The 12,106-nt window shown below is 47.4% G+C and overlaps 1 protein-coding gene across 2 annotated transcripts in view; it reads right to left on the bottom strand.

Annotated features, from left to right (window-relative positions):
- The window catches only part of slo (calcium-activated potassium channel slo), a 172,042-nt gene that overhangs the window by 62,129 nt on the left and 97,807 nt on the right, over positions 1–12,106 (bottom strand). For both annotated transcript variants that reach the window (XM_084589655.1, XM_084589656.1), the window contains exon 2: positions 6,086–6,147. In XM_084589655.1, the coding sequence (XP_084445781.1) occupies positions 6,086–6,147 (62 nt within the window). The remainder of the gene's footprint in view (positions 1–6,085; positions 6,148–12,106) is intronic.

Genomic DNA, 12,106 nt, shown 5'->3' on the forward strand with positions numbered 1-12,106 from the left:
GAGCGAAACGATAGCGCAGGGAAACACGTGGCGACGAGCCATAAATGGATAAATTACGTGCGCGCGCGGCGCTCTATCCTCGCTCTCGTTACCCTGGCCTTGTTATTTTTTATTTCTCACCCCGTAACATGAGTCGCGAGACTTGCCTCATTTTGCTGCTACGCCCGTAGCGTGAAACAGCGCAAGTATAGATAAGACAGAGCAGGTCCCAGTATACGTCCCCAGAGAGAAGTGAGGCCTCTAGTATGGCACGCACAAGCGACAATTACTGCAGCGCACGCAAGTCGATGCTGCTTGATTTTGATACACAGTGACCGGCGCTCTTGCTTTTAATTGCAGCGAAAAAGCTCGGGCAACAGGGGAGGATTACGCGGGGAATCTTATATAGCTGAGCCGTTTCTCCATTTGAAACTCTGCGAATGCTCCGCCCACGGCTCTTACTTGGAGTTTGGAAACACGGCAATGGTGCCTGGACGGACAAGTGCTCGATGTGACGGTGGGAGCTATTTTTCAGACGCCGCCACACAGACGAACGCAAGCACATGACAAATAAAAAAGACGCATAAGTTGCTGCCTTCACGGTGATGAGCTGCACAAGCATAATTAAAGAAGTGAAATTTTAAACGTGAATACCTATCTATAAGCACCCCCTGATATTTCAGCACCACCTTCATGGAACAATGAAGGCGTGAGAGCAAACCTACGCTCACAACTTTTAGGTCCTAGAATTACACCTAAAATATCCTGCCAGTATAAGAACACTATAGGAGCTCGTCAGAAAGCCGCTCACTATATGCCCGCTTACGTTGGTTAACGAACCCTAAAAAGACTATGAAAACGCACAAAACACAAGCTATTTTCCTGATCTCTCTACTAGCTTGCACCTCCGAACTCGCTTTACTCCGGAACTAGCTTTAGTTCCGAACTCGACTCCTATATGGGCGGTTCTCGTTCAAATAGGCTCGTTTATTCTTTTAATCTCGCGCAAGGCACAACTGACATTTCACACTGAAAACTAGATGTGAACTTACTGTTGAATCATGTCGTGAGGACCGCTGAGACAGCAAGAGGGTAAGCGCAGGAGAAACAAAGAAGAAAGCCGCAGGGTTACAACTTCGTCGCTTCCACAGATCTTTGTCCTCGACAGTAAGGTTTTCCCTTGCATAGTTCACGAGTTACGCTTTACTTCGTCCACTTGAAAAGGTGGCAGAGAACAATAGGTTTTTGCATTTAGAGCGACTACTCGTACGAGTGAGCCAGTATACTGAGCCAAGAGGCTCGTTCGAGCCGGGTTACGGTTTTCTTTTTTTTTTTTGTGTGTGTTTGAGTTTACGATTTAGGCACAGTGCGAACGCGTGTTTCGTAATGCATACTTACTGTATGTTTTCACGGCTTGTGATGACAATGAAGTCGCACAAGAAAGTGAGCGGTAAAAAAAAAAAAAGAAGAAGAAGGAAAAGGAAGAGAGATATTTGATTGTACGATTAGTCAGTGAAAGTTCAAAGCACACTGATCACCTTGAAAGCAAGAGGTGCAGGCTAAGGCGCGAAAATGGCGTCAATAGTCGTAGTGTAAACGAAAAGAAAGGAGAAATATAGAAAAGTAACATCATTGTTAACAATGAAAAAATTAGCGCGAAAAAATCAGCAAGCTTGTTAACGTCACGTTAGTGGTATGCACTGCACGTTTATTCACACCAGATGTTTACTTTTTTAGGCTATTAGGGCAATAAAGAAAATCTTTGAGCGTAGCCTAACTGGAGGTCCCAAAACAATTAAAGTCAACAGTCTAGTAAGAAAGATTTAGTGAAAAATAAGATAAAAAAGCCTATTTGTTTAGGCGGGGCCAGGATATATGCCGTGCAAGTAGTCCAAACAGAAAACAGTATTCAAACCAAGCGGAAAGGAAAAAAAGGACTCTTTGTCACATGGTACCTGCTACTGAACCGAAGAAAGGCGACCAATACGGCAGCCGTAAAGAGGCAGAAGGTAAGATTGGCCATGGTGATTGGCCAATCGAGAAAGAGCCGGAAACCAAAATGAGCGGGAACAGAAGAGAGCAGAAAGCAATGGCGTCACTAAACAGCACCTACTGAGCATGTGGTACAATTCCTTCAGCGCAAGATGTCCTCTACGCCTACGCAAAATGCCCATCAGTTCAAGAAACGTGTCGAAGAATGCGAAAGGAAAAAAAAAAAAAATGTACACTAGTGAAAAGCGTTTTACACACTAACTACCATGCAAAAATAACAATGCACAGGTACCGTAACTACAACTACGAGTAATACACAGCCCTCCACACCTGCACTTCTATTGGGCACAACTAGGCCGGACCTCCTCAACGCTCACCACTCTTTAGTAGCGTTGGTTTAATTTATTTTACCCCATCCGCTGTTGTGTGCGGTTCAGCCAGACAGTCGTTAACACTGCCTCGTTGCCGCCATTGTTCAACGTTCAGAATGTGACACAGAGTGAACTAGGCGCTCATACACACACGAAGAGCACAAAATTTTGCTGCGCATCGCATCGGCACGACGAACTCCGGAGTGCGCAGAGGTCAGCAGGGCTTTTATATTCTCCTGCGCCTACAGAAGGAAGGCCGCGCACTCAGAAATTTACTCCACCGTTTACATGCGAAGGCAAAATTGGGTCTCGATTCACTCCTCTAGATACTGAGTCTGCACCTTCACACGTAAATGCTCTTGGGTACGAAACAACCAATGCCGAATTCCCGCGGTTCTCACAAGTACCGTTCCCTGGCCAAGAAAAAATTTCGAAAAGCAGAATGGCAACATACCAAGAAAAAGGGAAAGCAAGGAAGAAAAAACGCCACAGGGACGTGTGTGGCTTTACAGACGGCATTCCGAGCTTGCGCTCAGTCCTGGACCAAGCAATAAGTGCACGCTGGCAGCAACAGTCCAAAAGTCGTCGCCGTCGGCGCCGATTTGCAAGAGTGCAATCATCATGGACTCTCTAACAGTGGGCTGTGCCGATGTGTTGCGCGCAAGCAAAAACGCTATGTCCGACATGGGCGGTATGTTCAAGAGCCGAAGCAAGGAGAAACCCGCCTACCGTGCTACGAAAGGCATGCCTGCGCGCTCAACGCCCGTGCAGTCGAACTAACGCGGAAGGCGCTGCGTTACTTTCTTGACAGTGGCCAGAGATTTTAACGGCTCAGCTGCATTTAAACGCACCGAATGTGTTACACCATGGGTAATAAACCTAAGTTGCCACTGAGACACGCGCATTTCAAAATCCGCTGCTTTCCGGGCAAGTATGGCGACGTGAGAGTGCGTAAAGTTGTGAAAGCTGGCTTTCGCTGGCAAGGGCAGCACTATACCTGACATGTAGAGTTATTTACTCAAACTAGTTTTAAATTGGTGCTTCTGCAGAAAACTTAGGCGCTCAGACGATGTGTATATATAGTCACATCAGGAGTCGGTCCTAACAGAGCACCATTCAGGCATGCGCATCGAGCTCTCACTGCTCGAGACCCGATTCGGTGCCAGACGAATGAGGTTGCAGCAGTAATCTGCACAGAACCGCCCAGTCGAGCGACGCCGCCAACTCACTCGGTAATCAAACGGAGAATGTGCATTAAAACAAGTTAGTCTTACGCTCTCGGGCAGCGACTGCTTTATACCAAGTACATCTCGTCTACAGCCTCCTTACACATATTCTACACCTTGTCTAGACGCTAATTTCCTCTTGTATTTTCCTAACGCGCCAGCTCTTTCTAACGCTTCGGCAGCGCGTTCAAGCGCGGCATGTGTTGCTTGAACAAGCTCGCACGTATAGCAGAGAGTACTAGCCGAGAACTCCTTTAGCGGGAGATAGAGCACAGTCCGCCGAGCTCTTCCGCAGAGCGAACGCAAATAATCCGTGATAACGGTTACTCCAAAGCTGGGCCTCTTGAACATTCCGCTTCATGGTCGCCTCACCGCTGCCACGTTCGCGTGTGCAATGCAGACTAGGACGAACCTCGTGCAGGCAGGAGAAAAACGCCAGAAACTTTGGCGCATGCAAATGAGCTGGTCAGCGCTAAATTTACATTGGTGCTTTCTGGCGAATTTTCTCGCGCCTGCGCAGTACCCCTGCCGGGCAGAAGGCAAAGCGTTCCGAGGAACAGTGACAATATCAGTACTCAGCAAAAAAAGAGAGTGAGATCAAGCAGTGTGTAAATGCACCACGTGGCGAGGAGGCCAATTAGGCCAGTACTTACTGCTTACTGGCTCCAGTTCTACGCAGCATGAGGGAACGCAAACGCCACGATGTGAATATTCGTTTTTTTTTTTTTTTTTTCACAACAGTACACTAGGAAAGAGAAAGAGAGATTGGCCAGCATCCACCCTGTCCACCGAGTCTGTAGCACCAAACGAGTCTGTCGCACAAGGCTGCAACCGCCAGTGTTACCGAACATGACGCCCAGCCGTGCGCATCGATGTTCGTTAGATACAGCAATTTTCGTCTCGCTGTGCGATAATGGTGGGAAGGCTGCATGCTAGCAAGAACCTCCACGCAATTGGGAAGCACATTTGCTGGCACAACAATACCCAGGAGATCTCAGAGCCCACGCCGGTGATCTCTCGCATTGTTCGACCCTCTTCAAGGGGCGTATACGAAGTGAGAACTGACCTTAAACTGCGCTGTTGAAATGTTGATAGAGCCACACAGAAGTTAAAACGCGCATAGCTTAGGTTCCTGATGCTATGCTACGGAAATACATAAAAAAGGCGAATTCCTATTGGGTTCGCAATAGTATATTTCACTACACTCTCTAGGATCTGTACAAGGGTGCAACGTGAAGCGCTCTGCACTTTTTAAAGCGCGAATGTTACTAGAAGTTCAGTATAAAGCGGTTGTTGCTGGCATGAAGTTTTAGCGCTCTGTTTATGCGCAGTCAAGAATAGCGCACTACGACACATATTTATTCACCTTAGTACATCTAGAAAAAGAAATCACACGTACACGCGGAAACACCACATTTGCATGGCAGCCAGCAGTGCCCCATAACTTTCAAGCTCTTGTTTATCACCCTCACATTTCACACACAGCTACACGTATACGGCGTCAGCCCTTTGTAACAGATACCCATCAGACGTCGTTCAGCGAGGCGGCGAATGTCATCAGAAGCCCAAGTTGCAGGTTTTAGTCAGTGCACATATGAAGCATAGCCGACGTTGTCTACAAAACACATTTGTCTACCTCACGTGGTTTATGTTACCTTTCGTATCATTTGATGCAATACCCGTGCTATACCCGAGCGGGCGGGCTTCGAAACACGAAAGATTAGAATAGACTTCCGACAGAATACTGGCACTTGTAAAAGAAATCACTGGAAAGGCATATCTGCACCAGCGGCACCCTGACCGCAAGGCCTTGGAATATGTTTTGTTTAGTACTCCCAATAAATAGAGGATGGAAAGGTTTGTTAGTTGGCCACAACATAGAGAGCGTTCACTGCTCGTGTAAATATATACGGCCAATGGAGTGTCATATGACGACACTTCAAAAGCAAGTGCGAATGTTACATGCCACGTGCGTGACAAATCTGTCGTTTTTTGCTTCATTTTCTTTAAAAAATACATAAAGGGAAAAGACAAAAAATATACCTGGCGGTTACGAGTTTTTCGCACAGGCAAAAATGATGGCGTGGAAAAATATGCTTGATGCAGACCGTAGTCTGCACCAGCCACGACAGACACATTTTCATTTCGAGCAGGACAACCCAACGCGAACTTAAGAAGGAAGCAGAGTGCGCTAGCCGTGCTCTCACGCAAAGAAAGCAGCCAGACTGTAGCGAACGTGGTCGCACACTGCTGAGCACTGCGAAGTGAAGGCGATAGAAGTAACGTAAAATGTGCTCCACAGACAGAGGCAGCTGAATTGTCTACAACTGGAAAGAAAGAAAGAGAGCTGCACATTACATGTTTCTGACAACCAGCTCGACTTAAAGCACGGGCCACAAGATCAGACACCATGACTGCAGCGCAGCGCAGAGTTTTCTCTGAGCTGCGCTGGTAAAGAACACAGAAGCAAGAACGTAAAGGCCTCATCCGAATGAGACATACAGGAACACCACTCACCTTGAAGCGTCAATGAAGTATATTATGAGAGATGCTATGCTTAACAGGAACACCAGGACTACCTGCAAACGAAAAAAAAAAAAAAAAAAAAAAGAGACGCCGTGTTAAGAATGTGAGCGACACATGGTCTCAGCAAGCGCTCGCCGACATCACCCAACCGCGCAAAGTGTCCATGAAAATAACCCAGCACATGGCAGCTACGCCCATGCTGGAAGTTTCAGCGGAAAAGTACAAAATAAATCCCAGCAAGAAAACTTGGTAGGGGCTGACCAAAGGCTGAAAAAGCGTTGCATTTAAAGTATTGGCGTGTTTGTGTCGACGGCTTTAAACGAGCAAGGTTTTTCAGTGTGTGTACGCGTACTGTCAGCCGCAAATGTATGCGGGATCTCCATTGGGTGGCGGACCGAGGTGGAACTAGGCAAAACTAAAGGGGCTTTAGGCTAAACTATAGGGTGCGCGAAACTAGTGTTCCAGTGTATACAGGAACAGTACGCGAAACTACATTGCGGTGCCACCTGCCGTCACAGAGCGCCGTGTCGAGGCTCACGGAACTTGAGCACCAGCGCCTTGTGCGTATGTCCGTCCTCTATTCGCTACCTAGCATGTCTGGTCGCTTGCTTCGCCGTGACGCGCATTTGGCAGTCACGGACGCCGGGCGTCAGCTTAGGCTGTGGTGAAGAACGAACGGAGACGGCGGGAGCCCTTTGCGTGGCGCGCCACGTTGCCAGAATATGTTATCTTCCAAGAGACCTGCCGGTCGAGCACGTAATTAATTTCTTTTCAACTGTGCTGTATTGTGCACGTACCCTATTTACAAAGAGTGCAACTTCTCATCGTCACGAGAAAACCTTGATATGAACTCGGATGACATTTATATGAACATAACACTTCGCAGTTCCGCTTCAGCTATAACCCACCGCGGTGGCTCAGTGGTTAGAGCGCTCGACATCTGTGCCCAAGGATGCCAGATAGAATCCCGGCCGCTGCAGCCGCTTTTCGATGGAGGCGAAAAGCAAGGCGACCGTGTGCTGTGCAATGTCAGTGCACGTTAAAGAACCCCAGCTGGTCGAAATTTCCAGAGTCCCCCCTACGGCGTCTCTCATATAGCCTGAGTCGATTTGGGACGCCAAACCTAAACCAACTTTCAGTTATGCAGGCTCGGGGAATCGGTCTGCAGTGTCGTGAGTTATTTATTTATTTGTTTATTTATTTCCGATTTCTATTACCACACGGCTTCTTTTAACGTTCCGCTCCCGCATCATTGCAACCACCGCCGTTATAATTTGTCGCGTCATCATTCCTAGACATGAAATATTGATCATTACGTGTCCAGTTCGATTTTGAAGATAAAGCTATACCAGTGCATTTGCAAATCTGAAAAGGAAGCATCCATCAGATGATGACGAAAAATTTGATATCTTCATATTCAACTAGGAACGCTTTGACAGGCTCTCTCAATATTTGCGCGCGGATAAAAGATGTTCGGGAGCTCCGCCGTCCAGCAGTCGAAGCAGACGTGCGACGATGGTCACATGGCCTCTCGCTGGCTGCCGCGTGTGTTCAAAGTGCATCATGGTGGTGCCGGCGAATGGGTAGATCTGACAACGAAGAAAGGACACGCATGCTCGAAGCGCGTCTGGCGAGGAAATGGCCTCAACTGCACGCTCTGTCACATGAAGTGACTCTATATGCTCTGTGACGGCAGATGGCACAGCAGTGCAGTTTTGCGTCATTCCGCCCCACATAGCCAATCCCCCAAATTTTGTGGTTGATAGCACATTGACTAGCCACGCTTAAACTGGCAAAAATGTCTTGACTGGGTCTATATGCATTTGGCTCTGTACTTCGGCAGCCTATGTGCTTTATGAGCAAAACCGGCCACCATCAAGAAGCAATAAGCTGGTGGCCAGTATGCGTCGGGCACCAGCTTCCTTTACAGCGCTACAGCGCTAAAAAATTAAGGAGCTTTTTGCTCAAAGGCCAGAAATTAAACAAAAATAATGCGTCGAACATTTGTATTCTTTTTGGCGCCAGACCACCGCATGCGCGAGAAGCGGCGCGTATACAGCGTCAGTAGACAGTTTTAGTTTCACGTGCGTACAGAGTTACGTACGCAAACGTGAGAAGTCTACGTGCCCTGTGCGCATTTCGCCAGGACTACTTTTAGTTTCACGTACGTGGTGTACGTGAAGCAAAATGTATGGACCTTTCATATAAGCTTCTAAAAACTGCGCACGTGTTATTCCGCGCCATCTAGTACAGATGAACCAAACTAATTTTGTTTAGTCGAGCTGCCTTGAGCCGAGCCACGCTGCGGCCGTAGCCAAGAGTCGGTCGAATTGGAAATTGCTGTTCTCAACGTCGTTGCTCGACTGTGAAAAATTAGCAAGACGCATACTTATATGCGTCCACCGCACAGCGTGTCGCATGCAGTCTTCGAATTGACTGCATTCTCTCACGTCGCGAAGCATATCCAGATCGTCACTTTTGGAAAAGCGAACTTGCTGGGCAACAGAACCAACAGAACTCATGCTTACAACTTCACAACCTTCCCCTACAACGGAGTGGCTCTGGTTGGCTGCCGGCTTGCATCTGGCACTCTAGCCACTTCTCGCTCAACTCTGGTCTGGCGTGACCTCGCGAGATCGTTGCCATGACGACGACAAACGCTTCTGCGTCAGGCTTAACAGCTGAAAAATCGTCCTTCTATCTAAAAGAAAAAGGCTATTTGTCGAAACTTTACGCGAGGGTAAGATTGGGTAAGCTTAAAGCGAATACAACAGTTTAGAACACGACATCTCGCCGAGGAATTAGCGGCGAAGCTGTTATTGCTGTGAAGCGGGAGAGCAGGGCGTCGCCATGTTGTCAACTCTACGTACGCCAGCAACGTAAAGACGCCAACGTCAAAATCCGAATCTCACGTACGTCCGTAAAACTCCCGCGGACTCTTCACGTTCTGCGCATGCGCACTGGTCACACGTAGGCGCTTCACGTACGTGAGGCTCACACGTACGTGAAACTAAAATTATTACACTAACAGCGTAATGGTTCTGTACGTGTCGCAGAAAAGCGGGTGTCGCCGGCGTCACCGTCATCGCAAACGACAAATCCTGATCGGTCGACAAAGTCATGACGACACATAATCTCACGCGGGAATCTCAAATACCCCACAAAGCTCATTTTAAACGTGACGTACATGGAATGAATGCAAATCAAACATTCCAAGTAATGCGAATCACAGGTCGCCGTATCCATCTAAAGCCTCAAACTTTACAAAGGAGTCGATTTCGTTTAAACAAAAATTCAGGTTGGGAAAAAAAGTCAGGAGGCGGGCACATGACCTTTGTTTTGTGAGCCAGACAAGCTACCGACAAGGTCACGCAAGACGTGACGCTTGTACGGCATGAGAAGATGCGGGATTTGTATGTACTCGAAAGTCGTGAGACCTTTCATGTGAAGCGGTACCTTACTACTGTATGCTAATAAATATGCGTGTAATTAGAGAGGACCACGAACCGCTGTCACGTGATATCCTTAAGGCGGAGTTTAAGTGTCCTCTTAGTTTTACTCCCCTCCCTCTTGCCCCGCCCTGTGTCGTTTGCGTCGCGTCTACACTGCAAGCGGGGTTGTTATTTTCCTTCAGACTGCAGTGGCAGCGCATCTTTAGGCTCTTAAGCTGTGTGATTTGCAAGCCATCGCGTCGTCTTAGCCTGATAAGGCAGACATCGCACGCTGTGTGCCTTATCCGATTCGCACCTTCCAGAGTTTGTGGCATGCACTGACTCATTTCCTAAGACCTGCGTAGCTGTTATGAGTATTTGCCCGCAGGCCTCGATCCGTGCTTCGGTTGACTCGTGAATATTTCCTAGACTCAAATATACAGATAATACTAGTTTGAGCAGTGACCACTGTGACCTCCGTGGAAGGAAAGTCAAGTTTGTTGTCCAGAAATGAAACTTGAGATGCTAAACGATGGCTCACAGACCTCTCTGAGTGGCTACCGATGTTCTAGCCATATAGATCCCTTTGCTCGCAAGACCCAGTTAGTTACGTTTTTTTTTTTTTGTTTTTTTTTTGTTTTTTTTTTTTTGCTATTGACGCGGGACAATCAAGCATGGCCAACAGTTGCCTAGTAACGAGCTTTGCAAACGACGTATCCCCCTGGGATCTGAGGATTCCTAAGATTAAGTTGACTGCCGCAGGGATGCTAAAGAAGCACGACATGATGATACTGGCCGCTCACGGGTTAGCACTATACCGAATATAAGACATGCGGTACTCGGTCTCAGCCATATGCACAGGGACGGAGGCTGCTGTCTTGACAATGCATCTACATACGCATTTCTGACACCAGAGCTGAAGGAGTGAAATAATTTAAACTAACACGAAGATAACACCAGCGACTCCAAGAGTTAGGCAGTTTTGCTGGCGATTAATATCACCACATTTATATCATCGCAACAGCGTCAGCGGAACTGGGCAACCTTCTACGACTCAAAGGATTCATTAAAATATTTCGACAAACGAATACTCGAAATCCCTAAATACCAGGAAACGGCACGAAAAATAACTTGACACGACTACCGAAGACCAGCATATCGTTGTCCTCCAAATGGCGGGATGCCCGAATATTGCCCTATTCCGGGAAACATCGATGCATACGCAGCAGTTAGGAAAGCACGTAACAACGGCAGAGGTTCAAGCCTCCTATCGTTGTGATATGTGCCGTTACCTCACTAACGTTCATGTGTGTTTGTGTGAGCGAATGAATGTGGTTCGAGTTCAATATTACAAGTTCTGGCCAAGGTATATGACACTGAGTCATTGATTAAGCATTACGCTATATTAAGTCTACACTGAAGTCTTAGGCGTCTGGAATTGGCACAAAACAGTCCAAGTTCAGTGGCATTCCATCGCAGGCTGCTGATTCCACGGGATCACGGCGGCCCCATTTAGATGGAGGAACATGGAGGAACGCCCGTCTGCTGTGCGATGCCAGCGTACGTTAAATTAACACAGGCGGTCCTAGATAATACGGAGCACTCTACTATGGCATCTTCCATTTTTCTGAGAATTAAAGAGTAAAATTTGGAGGAGGTTCATAGAACTGTAAGCCCCCAAAAAATGTCTCAATTATTGAAATTCGCTAGAGTTCCCAACGGCTGCTGGGAAAGGGGGCCTGAAATTGGGATTGTTTTTGCCTATTGAGATTATTTTCTCGATTACGGCGCGAAACATCATTGATGATAACGCGGCGTGAGTGTGTGTGTGTGTGTGTGGGGGGGGGGGGGGGGGCGTGTGTGTGTGTGGCCATGATGATGAAAATGTATACCTTCTTTTGTCTGTTCACAAGACAACTTGACTGCACGGCTCAGGAGTGTTTCAATAGCCATACATAAAACCTCCGTAGCTTGAAGCAAGCTGTTAAGTCAATTGGCCGTCATGCTTACTACGAAACTGAACAATGACTTCTCTGAAATTTTATCTCGCACCCCATGCGTTCTGTGGTATATGTAGCGGAGGCAATACTTGCTTTATCGCACTCTCTTTACACAGTCTAAATATTTCTCCCCTATGAAAGCCACGAAGTGCCTCTTCAAATATTCAAGGGACGCAATGGTGAGCGCCAGCGTGTAGACTAATCTGAGCGTTCTTTGCCGCAGTGCAGTTCACAGCTCCCATATTGTGAACTGCACTTTCATTATCACTTCCATTTAGCCGCTTTTATTCCCCTCCTCAACTATAGGATCCTCATCCGGGCACTGCTTCTTCTGCCTGGGCCTGTTTCATCATACTGTCTTTCTCTGTTTACATCGTTACAGTTGTTAGCGTCCACAGGCTACGATGCTGTTCCAGGGCCTTCATTTTGGCTTTTTGTAACTGCCTTCACATAACTGCGATCGTGACAGATGTTGCTGCGATCTGTGCTGGGACGTTCCACGCTAGCACGTTCCCACATAGGTAAATTATTAGCGATGACACTAAGCGCAGCAAAGTAAACAAGAAAGCCATTAAAGGAAC

This window comes from Amblyomma maculatum, chromosome 1 (genome assembly GCF_055883805.1).
Source record: "Amblyomma maculatum isolate TAMU_Amacu chromosome 1, ASM5588380v1, whole genome shotgun sequence".
Classification (NCBI taxonomy): Eukaryota; Metazoa; Arthropoda; class Arachnida; order Ixodida; family Ixodidae; genus Amblyomma; species Amblyomma maculatum.